The sequence below is a fragment of the Cataglyphis hispanica genome, chromosome 19 (assembly GCF_021464435.1).
Source record: "Cataglyphis hispanica isolate Lineage 1 chromosome 19, ULB_Chis1_1.0, whole genome shotgun sequence".
NCBI classification, from domain to species: domain Eukaryota; kingdom Metazoa; phylum Arthropoda; class Insecta; order Hymenoptera; family Formicidae; genus Cataglyphis; species Cataglyphis hispanica.
Window position 1 is genome coordinate 3,448,970 of NC_065972.1, and position 16,518 is coordinate 3,465,487.

At 33.4% G+C, this 16,518-nt stretch overlaps 1 protein-coding gene across 6 annotated transcripts in view; it reads left to right on the forward strand.

The window, feature by feature from the left end:
• LOC126856553 (ral guanine nucleotide dissociation stimulator) overlaps positions 1 to 16,518 on the forward strand; it is a 28,544-nt gene that overhangs the window by 8,151 nt on the left and 3,875 nt on the right. The window contains exons 1-6 of one of the 6 annotated variants that reach the window (XM_050605145.1): positions 2,261 to 2,537; positions 7,662 to 8,223; positions 12,568 to 12,672; positions 12,861 to 13,284; positions 14,957 to 15,582; positions 15,926 to 16,240. In XM_050605145.1, the coding sequence (XP_050461102.1) occupies positions 8,038 to 8,223; positions 12,568 to 12,672; positions 12,861 to 13,284; positions 14,957 to 15,582; positions 15,926 to 16,240 (1,656 nt within the window). In that variant the 5' untranslated portion in view covers positions 2,261 to 2,537; positions 7,662 to 8,037. Of the gene's footprint in view, positions 1 to 2,260; positions 2,538 to 3,611; positions 3,728 to 7,661; positions 8,224 to 12,567; positions 12,673 to 12,860; positions 13,285 to 14,956; positions 15,583 to 15,925; positions 16,241 to 16,518 lie in introns of those variants that run through there. The other 5 variants (XM_050605146.1, XM_050605150.1, XM_050605147.1 and 2 more) reach the window with 5 other exon arrangements.

Below are 16,518 nucleotides of genomic sequence, written 5' to 3' on the forward strand. Positions count from 1 at the left end.
AATTTGTAAATATAAAATTATCTTTTTGAAACATATTAAAATTATTCATATATAATATTGTATAAAAACTGATCGTTATAAAATATTTTGTTACAAAAATTTAATTAAAATATTACAATTATTATAAATATTAAATTAATATTTCTCTTCTTATTTTATTCCAAAGAAAAAATAATTCATTAATTTTGCAATAACTGCTTCGTATTAGCAGTTCTGATCAAAATAAAAATTAACGAGGTTCCCGAGTGCGCATATCGATTCGGTCGCCTCGTCCCACGAGATAATAATGACGTTGCGGTGACGCAACGAGGGCATAACTTCTCCCACGTCACAAACGCGTCATGAGTGGCGTCATAAGTTCTGTCAGATAACGAAAGAAATTAATGGCAATGGTTATAGTCTGCTCGAATTCGGACCTGAGAGTTTCGCTGGATTTATAAACGTCTTTAAAGACGTTTGCATTTATAGAATCGAGATATTTTTTTCGCAACAATCAAAGACCACATATAAATTTGCAAAAGCATTTTTTAACTAATATAATTTAAATAATAGAATGCCCAATAATTTTTTTTACAATAACTCGAAATTAAATAGCTGTATTATAAATTTTTACGGAATGTAATATTCCATAAAATGTTATTTCTTTCTTTAAAATAAAATAAAAAAAATATTAATTTAATATTTATAATAATTCTAATATTTTAATTAAATATTTATAATAAAATATTTTATATTATATATTACTATTATGTATGTGTATATATATATATCTTTATGTTCTTATTAAATAGAATTAAAATTCTATTAAAATTCTTAAATTCAAAATTTTAATATTAATAAAATTGTTAGAAGAAAAATTTGTACGACTATTTAAAATAATCTATTTTTTTGTAATTTTTTTAAAAGAATGATTGTAAAAAAACCTGGTAGATAGCATCTGTGACGATTATTCTCTACGATTCATAGGGGTCGTCTGGGATTCGTTCCGTCACCCTTACAATGTCGCTCTTTCTCCCCGAGAGACGGTAATATGGGGAAGATTTGATGACTCAGACCGTCGTTTTATGAGGATGCGAGAGTCTACTCCCGCCCGTAAAGAAAGATTTTCAGCCCCCATTAGTTTTTAGCATCAGATTTTAGCAAACATGAAAAGAAAATTTAATTTGCATAAAAATTTACAAAAGAAATAATCAATAATCGTTTATCGAAAAAAATGGCAATAAAAATATCTGGCTTCGTGATAACATAAATTAATATCAGTATCCTTGTATGGTTTTGATATCAATTGAAAATCCTTGACATTTATACGATCGATGTCTGTGTCGATGTCCATGTCAGCGGGGCAAATTAAATTTGCATGATCATCTTTAGATGGAAGACGCGATTACGAATAATCATAAAAGACCTCCGTGCTTCCAGAATTGTGTGTAGAAAGCGTAGAAGAGACTCATCAAAGTCTCGCAAACGGTCATGCATGTGTGCGTCTGTCATGTGCCGCACATCCTACAGCCGTTCCCGTTGGACAAGCAGAAGGATATAAAACGCAAGAACTTTAGTTCTTGCATTTTATATCCTTCATCCGCGTAGAATTCTTCAAACGATTACTGACTGTCAATAATAAATTCATTCACGTATATCAATTTTTTTTCAGTTTATTACTGACTCTATAGAAGTTCTTATAAAGAAACGCAAATGTGTAAGTAAATTTTATATTGTAAATGGAAACAATTTGTTCTTAATTATATATTAGAATTCTTAATTATATATTCTTAATTATATATTAGAATATTAGATTAGATAAATTGACTAGCAAAATTATATATCCTTAAAAGACAAACTGTTTGAAAAATGTTAAATAAATAAGTCAATTAAAAAATTTCCTCTGAATATAAATTATATCGTCAATTATAAGATAAGATATAAATATATTAAATAAATTATACATATATTAATTATGATATTTAATCAAAAGATGCTTTAATATTAATTATATATAATATTTTAAAAAATGATTTAATACTAATTATAATATTTTTAATAAAAATATGGTATAATATTAATTACAATATTTAATAAAGATAAAGTGACACTTCGATTTTAGAGCAGCTTCATCTCAGGATTGAAAAAGATTTTGATTTTTAGAACAATTCTAATTGTAAAATCAATTCCCTTGAATATATTCTCGCCATTCTCGTCTCCGGGAGCCGGAATATCGGCGATACGTTCCTGACCTTAGCGGCGGCGTGGTCAGTGCATCCTCGTCTGCACGCATTTCAACGCAACGCAACGCGCCGCGTCGCTGATCGGCGTCAGTCGGCGTCGGGACGGCAAACGGCGCGGTTATTTTGTCTCATTCTCTCTCTCTCTTGAGAACCGGTCGTACATTCGAACAATTCCGATTCGGGTGATCGCACACGCGGACTAAACTCGCACCTGGCCCGGAATCACGATCCGCAGGTAACGAAAATCGGAGCAGCTGTTCCTACGATCCCGCGCGAGAGTCACTTCATCGTTGGTCGACGATTAAGAAAACGAAGGTGATTAAGAGACGCTGAGATCATCGGGCGTGTTTGTAATGGAAAACCAAAGAATTTTTATTGTAATCGGAACAAAGGATATTTCTAATCTTCACTTCAAAGGATATTTTGACGGAAAGTTTTCCATTGTGTGTTTTTTAATTCCTGTTATTAAGTGATGTTTGATAATTTCGCGAATATTTACAAAATCATAATTTTAAAATCGCTTTTTAAAAATTAATTTTGTTTTTTAATTTCTCGACCGCGGAAAATTCTTTAAATTTTTTAAATATTTAAAAAAAATTTTAATTAATGTTAAACTAACAATATTGAACAAAAAAAAATTCTTCTTTTCTTTTAATTACGGCTCATGTGCGTTGGTGCACGCATTTTGTTCGTGTTTATAAGTGATCCAGCTGCATAATGATTCATAAAATTCAGAGAAGTAATAAGTAAAAAGTTTACAATTCCGTTTTTCTACATAAAGAGATACAACTTTTTTTTCCGAGATTAAATTTGTTTTTCTAGAGCAATCGATATTTTACATGAATTTTATTATCAATGAAACATTGTCGTTTTTATTTACTTCTCGTATCACATAATAATATTAACGGTGCATTAAAATCTTCATTTATGATCTTAAAAATGATTCAAATATGCGCTCTTTTCAAGAACTCAGAATTTATTAACAAGAAAAAAGGCAGGGAGAGAAAGAGAGAGAAAAAAAGAGAAAGAAATATATTATTAAAATATGTTAATAATAATAAAATAAATTTTTCCAGGGAAATTAATAATAAAAAATAATTATGACAATTAATGACAAGTGAAAAAATTATCGTAAATATCGTTATTATGAAAAATTATATTTGTCAAAAATAAAAATTTTACGCTTAACTTCTTTTCTTCCAAAGAATATTTTTATATTTTGTAAAAATTTAAGAAAAAATCTTTTGATTTATATATCATAAATATTAAATATAGAGAAAAATATATAATCTTTTATAAAGTATGATTTCGAGGCACGCTTTAAATGTAAAAATAATTTTACGAACGCGGTATATATTTATTCAGTATAATTCTTTATATCAAATATAGTGCATTGTTTTACCCGGCCGATGTAATCATTCGAATATCATTTCCGCTGTCGATTTCGCTGCTATTTCGAGATCGTGCTTCTCAATTCAAGACAGCAATCATTTTGTTTCACGATGGTAAGACTGATTTTAACAATCTATTTTCTCATAAATATATTCTTCATATATTTCACTCTAAAGATCCTGAAAAACTTCCATCTTTTACAGGATTAATAAGATCGACAGATAATGTGTTAAAAGTGTGTTAAATGTAATAAAAATCGCACGGTAGAAAAATGTTTCCGTCAAGAAAAAAGTTTCCGAGCAACATAGGTTGGTCGCAGAAACACCTTGAAAGATTCTAACCAGTTATTGTTGAGTCGTGCAAACATACATTCAAGCGTCTCACACATGAACCTAACGAATGACTAACCGAGTAACCCATTAGTTAGGTATTCGTTTCGCAATTCACGCAAAAATTGCCTATTTGTCTCAGTGTTAATTGAATCTGATACGTGACATTTTTCCATTTCTGTCATATGTTTACTCAAACAAAAAAAAAAAAAAAGACAATCAGCAAAACTTCGAGAATATAGCTAGATAAATAATATTTGCTCAAACATACATATATAAAGTGCGCGAAAACAAATAATTATCTTTATTAAAGATAATCTGAATTATCTTAACATTAAAAAAAAAAAAAAATATTTTTATCTGCATTTCAATTTTCTCTGTATTTCAATTTATTTATCTAACGGAAAAAGAATGTAAATCATAATTTTTTGTTGTCGTTATTAATCTCACTGGCAATATTCATGCAAAAATAAATATCACACAAAAGCGCGTCTGTTGGCATTAATAAAATATTCTCCACATCCCAAAAAATCAATAGTAGCGAGAGAAAAATTTCTGATCCGTCCACTATGGATGCATAGAGAGATAATGAAGATAGCGATTATTATTAATGGCCGATTTAGGGCCCGGCGGGAACGGGAACAATTAGGTTGCTTCCCATCTCGAATGAAGGGTTTTACATCGATGCCATTAAAGCTATTAAATGAAAGAGAGAGAGAGAGAGAGAGAAACAACGCGAAATGCTTAACATGGGTCAAGCACTTCCTGCTGCCACGAAACGAGCCGCGCTACCTCCCTTAATGGACAATATCTATGTTGCATAATGCATTCCAATTGCATGTGCTCTCATGGAGAGATGAGCCCGGATAGCACTACGTTATTATGAAATGTGTCACAGTGCGAGATCTGTCATTATTAAAATAAAATCAAGCTAACAATTTACAATTTTTTTAACTATATTATTTTAAAAAAAGTGAATTTAAAATTATTCTTGAGTCATATATTTATTCTAATATTCAATATTTGTTAGCAAAATAAAGGAAAAAAATTTAATTATTAAAATAAATAATTATTATAATAAATAATTGTAACGGGAGGAAAAAAATCGTAAGAAAATCATCATTTTTTTTCTCAGTATTATTTATTATTTTTTAGGCATATAAAAGAGATATAATAAAATCCTTAAATATCGAGTTTTAATGAATAAAGTTTGACCAAAGTTTTTAAAAAAATAATATAACAATTAAATTTCATTTTTAAAAGTAAACGACAAAGTTAATTTGATTTTAGGAAAGATAATACCATAATTGTTTTTAATTCAGAAATAATTTCTGATAAAATGGATGAGACCGAAAAGAGTTAGGACTATTTTTAATCCGAAGAAATTAATATATGATAAAATGACATTTTTACTGTTTGTGTCGCGTTTTTCGAAAAAGGTAAAGATTGCGACAAACAGCCTGATCTTTCGTGTCATGTCGCGAACGCGACGGACGGGGCGTTTGTTTTATCATTTAATCGTTTGTCAGAACGAGGCGTCGACGGACATCGACACATTTATCATCGTTTGTATTCTACTTAATCGTATTGCGACGTAGGGCCAATCTCGCTGTCATAGAACGTCCGTCCCATTCGTGCCAGCCGGCGAAATCCAATCGCCAGCAATAATCGAATTTCGACGATCGAGTATCTCTCGATTAAAGAATGAACCTAATCGGAGGGTCCGCATATGTTTCCTCTCTCTTTTTTAATTTTCATTTTTATCTCCGCAATCAAAGGTAATTAATCTCGTTTGCATAATAGAAGAGAATTTTTCATGAAAGTGTTTTTCGATTTTTTTATTCCGAAAATGAAGATATATTGACGTAAAGTAACTGAAGAGAGTAGTTGATCAGAGAATATCCTGAGCGATAATACCATTTTTTTTTTTTTTTTGTGAGATAGGATATTTTCAAGGTTCTCTGGAGTTTTCCGAGAGAATATTTCGAGAGCAAGATATCTCTGGATATACATTTTCCTAAAAATAGCCCCTAAGCATATTTCTGAAATGATATTACGCTCTTCAGTGCATAATAATACGTGCTTTCTTTTAGATTATGTTTCAAAAGTATTCCGGAAATATTCCCTCCGAAAGATTAAACATCATATCTCTTTCCATACTCATTGTCAGCGTTATTTCGATTTTCTATTTCTGCTTTGGAATATCGATCCGTTGCATAAAAATATCCTGCCTACAGTCTCGGCAAACAACTCGCGGAATGAAGATTATCGCCCATTAGCGGAACAAAACGCATCGGCGACCGACGTAACAAATTGACAATTGAGAAGATTAATGCGTCACATTTTCACATTGTAAAGTCCTAAATGTATTTAACTCGCGATATTAAGATCACATTTCACGGCCAGGTTCATCAGAACGGCAGCTTCCATCTTAAAGACACACAATTCAATCGTTATAAATTCATCAAATAAAATTGAATGCCAATATCATAATTAAATAATAATTCGTCTTTTTGTATTTATTATATTAATTATTGTATTTGTATTTGATAACAAGATCAAATATAATCGCTTTGCGTTTCCGCCGTACATTTCTCTACTTTTTCCGATAAAATATCGTTTGATGCACTATGCTCTTTGGCTTTCAACGCTGTCTCGTATGTTGCCCTTTAACTTTGAAAGGTAACGCAATCAAAAGCTCTTGTCGTTATTTCTGCCTACGCGATACGCATACCGGAAATACATATGCACGTCACCTTCGACCTTTCAAATTTAATATTTAATTATCGAAGACTATTGATAAGCGGAGGTACGTGTTTTTCATTCGCAAAATAAAATGCTCCTTATAGATTTATTTTTTTTTACTCTCTCTCTCTCTCTCTGTGTAAGCTCTCTCAACTGTAAGAATGATTAATGTCGATAAGCGTAAATGCATCACTATGTTTCTGTTCCTCAGGGTCGCAAGTGTTGTATATATTCATGATCGTCATCGACAATCAATTAAATCAATTTATTTTAAAACGCATTTGAAAATGTTTAGATCATCTCCCTTTAAGAGTTTTAATTCATACACATATTTTTAAATTTATACGCATTTATATTTTTAATTTTTCAATTGACAAGAGCACGTGATTTTGACGTCAAATGACGTTAAATGACGTGCATTTGCTATCTAAGTTCTTCAGATATATTTAGAATAAAAATTACTAAATATAATATTATAATTTTAATATTAATATTATAATTTTAATATTTTAATTTATATGATAATTTTAATATTTTGATTTTATAATATTAATATTATAATATAATTTTATAATATTATTATAAAATATATGAAATGTTTAGAAACAAAATTCCAAGTATAAATTTTGAAGACTGAATGATTTAGAACTCTCTCTGAATGTTTCGATAAAAATTCAAATATTAGATATTTAGAATAAAAGTAAAACACAGATTTTCTTAGGATAAATTAACAAATAAATCAATTACAGGCTATTTACAAACTTGTAATCTATATCTTTATAAGAAGTAAAAAAAAAGAGAATAATGCATTTATGTTATCAAAAAGAAATTAAAAATCAATAATTGATTAGTGTGCTAGAATTATAACGACAAACTTATTCTTTGTTTTGCATATTTGCAAAGTAACGACGAAGTGACTCCGCGAATATCGGTTATCGAGGCGCGCTCAATCAATCGAAACTTTAAACTTCAGGCTGTCCAAGACTCGCTTCTTCCCCGATACGATGATACGCTCCTGCATCCCGAGCGGGCGATCGCGCGCGAATGTCACCGTCGTCATCATCGACAGCGAGGCGTGATGACGCGACGTCGATAGACGTCGATTTAGTTCGCCGGCGACAGGCATCGCGAGAGCTCGTATCGCGTCGCGTCGCATCGTTCTTCGAAGGAAAATCGCGCCCGAGAAAAGAGTATCAAGGGACAGAGAGAGAGAGAGAAACAAGAAAAAGAAGAAAAGTAGGAAAAGAGGGTCGCGGGAAATAAGGATACCGAGGGCACCTGAGGGGGTTAACACCGAGCGAAGAGGGTAGAAGAGGAGAAAGCGGAGGCAAAGAGGGTAAAACACGTGGATGCTGTGGCCGGTATTGGGGGGGGATGACGGGCTGAGCCCCACAGCGTCGCCCGCACCGCCGGCGACCGGTGCTGTCCCCCCCGCCAAGGGGGTAAACAAACTGGCCCCCCTCCTGCTCTGCGCACCCTGCAAGCCCAGCGGTCACCGGAAGTGCCAAAGTTCCACCCAGTGGTACGTGCAACAGGTAAAGAAACAACCCCAGGACGGATGGCTGTATCCCCCTATATGTGAGATGCGGCTTCGTTTCATTGATGGTTCGCACGCGCCTTTCTTTCTGAAGGAGCAAGTGATGTTATGTTTGTGAATCCCGACGAGAGATTATGAGATGATAACGTATCGATTGCGATAAAATCATCTCGTTCGTGTATGTGCTCACGTGATTTTATATTCTCAGTTTATTGATTTATGAGCGCTTTTGTCGTTGTAAGTGCGCTTCGTGTAATCATTCGTTGTATTTCCTATAGGGTGTATCGTGGGTAATTTTCTCTTCATGCTTTTCGAGTAAAATAGAATTAATCGTAAAATTCTTTAACGCGGAAAATAATATCCGCAATGCAACACTTAATAAATCTATTCTTACTCTTGTATATTTTTATCAGTCTTAATTATTTATTTATTAAAATAAATAAAATTTCAATTTAAATTCAATATATATAATACATCTAAGAGAGATTTATGAAGTTAAAATTAAAAGCATTTAGAGAAATATTTTTCCTCGCGATACACTCTGTAAATTTGCATGCGCTAGCAATATCGTTTTTTTACGATAAAAAAAGTACTTAATAATATTAAGATGCACGAAGAAAAAAAGTGAATTTATTCCCTTGCTTTCGTCATCGTCTTTAGATTTTAATGCATGATAAGCAGGATTGCGTACTACGTTTATATTTGCAATATAGATGCAATTACATTAATCTCCATGCCCGAAACTTTGGAAGTAACAAGTGTAGTGCTTCTCGAATTACATTGCATATACATATACCGACTCTCACATATACACATATATGTCAACTCTCACACATGCATGCCGACCGTTTAATCAGGGTCAGGGTGCCATCGGAACTGTATCGTCTACCGAATGGAAAAAGACGATCGTCCGACAACGATTAATTTGCGAAAACAATTTACTTAAAATGTATAATCATCATTCAAACGTAGAAAGTTTTCCTTGGTAAAGCTATTAAAAACGAGCTTTTCTATTAACTTTTAATATTAAAATTCTTAATTAAGATTTGTCTCGTGTCATTATTAAGACTATCTATTATCTGTCAATTTTATTGTCTAGATTCTAGATAATAAAATGTACAAATATACATTTATTTATCAGATATATCGTCTCGGAAAATTTCCGGAAAAGGTTCGAGGTCGAATTTTACTAGGCAAACGTCAAAATGATAAGATAAAAATTCTGTGTACGTTTTTGACCGTCTTAAGTCTAGATGGATATGATTTACAAAATCGATGCAGCTGGCGTCAAAGAGCCGAATAGCCACGTTCCCCGTCGATCCCATGGTGTGGCTTTTCGCGGGAATTTGACGGGGAATAATGGGGTGTATTTTGGGATCGCGCAGAGAGAGAGAGAGAGAGAGAGGATCGTTGACCTCGGCGGGACATTTTCGAGATTCCGCGACGCCGTCGGGGAACTAGATTCGCCACTTTCGCGACAAACGTCCCAACGTTTCAGCTATACTACCGCCAATTTACTTATGCTCGGTGATGGCATGAATTTTGCATTCGTCCCCGATCGATTCCCGACGTACGCGACTCTACATTCTTGATATATTTAGTCCCTTCACAGCGAGGCTAGAATTAAAATTCGAATATCTCGTTTTGCCTGGAAGTCATTGCTCCCGATTGTTGATAGTCGCGAGATCATTTCCTTGCTCACGAATTCGAGCATTTATTTTAAATTTACGCACTAAAAATATTTGCTTTGGAAATGAAAAAAATTATTCTGCATCGATAAAATAAAAAATATCTCGAGGGAAAAAAAGGCTATATTACCTTGAGATATTTATGATTATTGATTAATAATATCATGCAATTCTATAGGACTTAAATTACCGGAAATTCTCTTAATTATGGTTTAGCCTTGATCGAGCAGTATCCCCCGCGCGTCTCTTTGCGTAAGAAACTGGCCTCGTGAGATCCAGCTCGTGCCGTTTACAGTAGAACAATGGTGAATCGACACTCCGGGGAAGTGATTCCCAAGGACGAGCGCACAGGTACGAGGAACCCGAGTCACGCTCGGGTTCCTCCTGCGAGCAGGTCTAATTGCTCGGTCGTTCCGGGGCGTGAGCGGGTGGACTTGAGGCCCCCCAGCTTCTCTTAAGTCTCGTTCGTACCGCGACATTTCTCGCTTTTTAAAATTTAAAAACTAACTATGTTGGACAATTAAATTGCAGAGGAAATTTATCTATCTAGATTAGTTAAAGTGCATAATAAATTTTTGTAAAAAGAAATTCTCCTTTTGTTGAAATTTACTTGAAAATTATTAACGCCATAAATTTTTGTCACGATGACTATATTGGGTCAAAAAATGAATCAGAAATAATTTATATCGAATTAAAAATTAAATATAATACTTGATTTTTAAAATTAGTATCAATATTTTATCGAAAAAAATAAAAATTATTATAGCCAAAAATAGATATTTTATGTATTTTAATTTCTACATTTATAAGAATTAATTATTATTTCATTTTACATTAACTTTACGTCTCAATACATTTTCTTTTATTATCGAATTCAATCTATAATTCTACATAAAAAATTTAAAATGAACCATAACCATTTCCTTAACTACTTTTTAAAATAATACCTACAAAGGTATTATTTTAGTATATCTTCTCGATGAATACGAGGGAAAGAGGTATAACGTAAAACTCCATAGTTTCGAGCTGTTTTACCGCAAAGTCTTTTCTCAGAGAAAATGTCAAGAAAATCAAGGTGGCAATGACATGCTTTTCTTTCCAATCGCTTTGATCGTTGCTTGCGATTTGAATGTACGGCTTCGTTGCAATCTTTTATGTCGACGCAAATTTGCGTTTGTCACGCCGATTCTGACATTAAGCTCCTTACGGCTTCTGAGACCTGCTTTATTTACGGAATTTCAATGCCAAGCAAACAAGAGCGAGGTGTCCATATCAAATTCCAATATCTATTCCATAATCAATCACAACAAAGTCTCTCGAACACGAAAGATTGCTGTATTAATATGTCATTAATATAATAGAAATATTTATACATTTAATTTCGTTGATTATAATTTTTTGCACACACACTTTATATATACATATTAAATCCAACTTGTTATCAAATGAATTAAATCTGAATAAATATATTAACATTTTAATCCGCGATATTTTTGAATTTTTATTATATTTTAATTTAGTATTAGACTGTTCGGAGAAACAAAGCCGATCGTTATTTTTAGCACGTTAATTTTAGTTTAGAAACATTTCGCGGAAAAGATCGCTAATTACGATCTCTTTTCGCATAGATGATAAGGTGAGACATCTTAGTCAAAGAATAACTACCTTTATGTTTATCATACGCGTTATGTCATTATACTATGAGTAAGCCCGTCTTTATCAAGCTAAAATTAATTATGCAGACTAGTTGACACAGAATGTTACTGTTGAAAAACACATTTGCATGTATGTACACAGTTAGTGAGCACATATTTACTAAGCATAAACGTGATTCATTGTTATTATTTATTCAATCAAAAATCAAGGATTAATAAACAGATTTGTAGTATTTTTGCTTTTAATTTAATATTAATAGATATTAATCGTTCACTTTTAACGCTTTTGTCATTCGTCTCTTGTTTTATCCGTATTCTTATTTTTGCATAATAAGTGTTTCAAATTATTTTTTTTATTTCAATATATATTATATAATAATTTGAAAGATTATAAAAACGCTTGTTGGAAATGACAGAGTGTATATGAAAAAAATAAATATATTCAAAATAATATGTAAAACCTGTCTTGATAAGAGATAATTTATATTAATTTATTAAATAAAAATAATATATATATATATATATATATATATATATATATATTAATAGTAATTAATTTTGCTCATTAATAATTAATATAAAATATATAATATTGCATTAATTAATACATCGATATATAATTATTAATTTTGAGGAAAATTTTAATTTCTCGACTAAATTTAATTATTATACTAAATAATGATAATAATAATCAGCATTTCACAGTAGAGTTATTAAAATGATTAATCTCGTTATTTGACACAATAAGTAAATCTACTGTATCACAAAGAAAAGATTGCAAAATATCTCTGTCTACTCCAGATAATCTATCCTATTTAATCGCTCTATACGTATTAATTCGCGGCAGGAAATGGCTAGTGATTATGTCATGAAAATTAGGAGCATAGATCATCCTCCGATGCGCGGCTTCTTCGTCATCGATCCCATTAGTGTCAGCAACATTCACTGGTTACGGATTGCTCGCGACAAAGTTCAATGTTCGATCTTTTGTTTTTGCAGCCCACGTGGCGTTTATGGGGCGAGGAGAGGGGCGACGGTGTCATATACACGGTGTACCTGAAAAAGGTCCGATACCACCGGCCTACAAGGAGTCTCTCGGCATCGGTGAGCAATATTTCTCGCATAATATCATGTCAAAAAAATTTCTGTTTCTTCGTTTAGAAATTTTTTCTTAATTTCTCGATTTTTTTTTTTTTTTTTAATTTTTTGATTAATTTCTGATAAATAAAAATCTCAAGTTGCGTACGTTTCTTTCAACGCTTTCAACGATTTCTTACTTTCGATCCTTGCAGGATTCTGACGACGAGATCTCGCACTTGGAATGGGAGACGGTGAGGGTGCGCTTCCTGAAAGCCGGCACGGTGCAGCGGCTGGTCGAGAGCCTGGCGAATGACGACGGCGAGTTGGAGTCCACATACATAAACGTCTTCCTCGCGACTTATCGGGCGTTCACGACGCCGCGCGAGGTCCTCGAGCTGTTGCTCGCGCGATACGACGCCCTGGACGAGAACGCCGGCGGCTGCGAGCAGCATCGCAAGACCCTAGTCCAGGCCCTGCACGTCTGGCTGGACGCGTATCCCGGCGATTGGAAGTCGCCCCCCAACCACCCCCTCCTCACCAGGCTCCTCGACTTCACGCATCGGCGCCTGCTCGGCTCCGAGCTCGAGCTTAAGGCCAGGCACCGGCTGCACCGCTTTCAGCGCGAGGATCAGATAGGTAATGTCACGCTCTCGGTTTCCTTGATAACGAGTCACGAACGTAAGCTTTAGAGACTCTGACACGCGGCATCGTGAGAAGTTCAAATACGAAGGAATCGGGGGATCGATAACCGCGGCACGATCTCTGTGATGTCACGAACCTTATCAATTGAGTTATGTAAAAGAGATTATATATTCATGTATACAATTCCTTCTTCAATATCAAAGTTTATTCAAAGCGATATAACACGGATTTATCTTTCTATTTTCATGCTCAAGGCAGAGTTTGACAAGCTTAACGAGAAGATAAAATTATATTAATATTTTATATAATTAATATTTATATAATAAATTATATAATAATTATATAATGAAGTATAATAAACATAATTAATATTTTATATAATTTTTATTAATTTATAAAATGAAAATTAAAAATAATAATTAATAATAAATTTTTATTTATATATTAAATTGTAAAGTGGCAAACTTTGAAGCACATTATCTTATGTTTAGAAGCACTATATTTCATGTGTGACCTCGAATAGAAATCAAAGCTAAACAAGAAGATAAAATTAATATTTTTACATGATCGTTAATTTAGAATAAAAAAAAAATTAAATAAATTTAAAATAATAAATTTTTATTTAAACGATAAATTATGAAGTGATTTTGAAGCACGTTACGTTGTATTTAAAAGGCATGTACATCTGATATGTGACCTCGAATGGAAAATCTGACAACAGAATCGAGAAACACCGCTTATGTAATGGGAATGTAATGACTCATATAACAAATCGTTTTATTTACCGTGAATTCGCTGAATCGTGATAAGCGAGTAAAACATCCGCCGGAGTGTTACGTTACAGGTGGTAGCATCGAAGAGAAAGATTGTGTATTACGAGCCTCTTATAAGACCGTACAACCCCTTATTACGAAACTTTCTCTTCGAAATTATGCAGGAAAGATAGACTGTTCTCTATGCACATACGTTGGAAATAATAAGAGCTCGTAAAGATCGTTACGACGATATATTTTTAGAATGCAGAAAATATTAAACGGCGGTATTTATCGCGTTACGAAAGAACAAATCTATCGGGTGCTGAGTAAAAAGAGTCTGAAACGTTAGCGGCAGTGAAAGGCCGATCAGGCAGCTTGCGCTCGCACAAAGGCATTCCCACATAAATTGAGGGTCCATCATTCGGTTTGTACTGACATGACCAGCAGGATTCAGCTTTCACTCTCTCAGATTTCGCTACGAAACCCGATCCAGTTCCGAAAATTCTCAAAATAGAGGCGGTTTTCAAAGCGTCAAATAAAAGGCAGAAAATGTGCTTCAAGAAATATTTTCGAAAGAAAGTTTTGAGTTACATATAAAAAAAATTCATTTATACAAATTTACATAAAATTCATTAATTAAAATCCCAATCTCAGGAAGCTTGTAAATTAATCTCAATTTGTTTAAATTATAAATAAATATCGTTTTTGTAACAATTAATAATCTTAGAATAAATTTTGTTGAATAAAAAAATTAAATTAAATTAAATTTTGTATTATTTTTTTATATAAATTTTTATTTTTAATTCAATTTAAATTTAATTTAATTTAAATTAAATTTTTAATTTAAATTAAATTAAATTAAATTTAGATTAATTTTAATTTTAATTTCAATTTTCTCTTTCTCTCCTCAGATTCCTGCATAGTCTACGACAATGGTCGGCTGCCCATGCGAGGTTCCCCGGATCCGATGCCGGATCATTGGGGAAACTATATCTTCCCGGAGGTGCCCCACCGTCACTTTGCCGAGCAGCTGACACGAATGGACGCCGAGGTATTCAAGAAGCTGGTCGCTCATCAATGCCTCGGCGCCGTCTGGTCCAGGAAGGATCGTTCCAGGAGTCACGAGGCCGCCACGGTGGTGGCGACCGTGAATCAATTCAACGCCGTATCTCTACGCGTCATCTCGACGATCCTGACGAACACGACGCTCAAGTCGCAGGAGCGCGCCAGGATCCTCGAGACGTGGATCGATATCGCGCAGGAGCTACGCATCCTCAAGAACTTTAGTAGCCTGAAGGCGATTGTCTCCGGCCTGCAGAGCAATCCCGTGTACCGGCTGGAAAAGTGCTGGCAGTGCATGCCCAGGGAGAAGCACGAGCTCTTTCGGGAACTCGAAAGGATATTCTCCGAGGAAAATAACGCCTGGACGCAGAGAGAATTGCTCATCAAGGAGGGCACAGCCAAATTCGCTGACACTGCCGGAAGGAGTGACAGGCATTTGCAGAAGCTCTTTCAAAAACAAAATACTCACGCGGGCGTAAGTGTCATGATGTCTCTTGTAACACACTTGTCAATTTTCTTTCGACTTTTTAATGCGATTTCTGGAGAGATCAAAATTTAATAAAAAAATGTGTAATATTAAAGTTCTCTTAATTTAAAAAATTTTTAATTTTAGCTTTCCCGAATCGATTTATATTAATATGCATGCTTTTTATAACAAAATTTCAAATTTAAACTTCTAGAATTATAATCAATAAATTATATTAAACATATTTAAATTATGTTAAAAATAATGGTTTAAAATATTTTTTAAATAAACTAAACTGTGTAAAAATTAATATTTAAATAGACAATATGTTTGATTCAAAACTTTCTTTCAGAATATTAGCTACGGCACGATACCGTACTTGGGTACCTTCCTCACTGATCTAACGATGATCGATACGGCAATACCGGACACGATAGCGGACGGTCTCATTAATTTCGATAAGAGACGGAAAGAGTTCGAGGTGTTGGCGAGGATACGGCTTTTACAGGGCGCGGCAAACGCGTACAATTTCAACACGGACCCCATGTTCGATCGTTGGTTTCACTCGGTATTGGTATTGGACGATCGGGAAGCTTACAAGCTCAGCTGTCAGATCGAGTCACCACCAGCGGGCAATACTCTCAACAATCGCGGCAAAAAGAAGCAAGTTAGCATCTTTTATTTATAATTATAATATTTATAATTATGTACAATTTTATTTATAATTATAATAAAATAGTTTAATTTGATTTCTGCAATACTTGTCATATAAAAAAATCATTTAATCTAACCATGTCAATCGAGAAATTTTCTCTCCAAAATTACACGAGACAAATAAATTAAGTTATATGTGCTTTGAATATTTATATTTTACTATTTTATATAAATTTCTCTTCATTTGCCAGCGATCTTACGATAAAAGGACTGAATTGTCTTGTCTCGCAG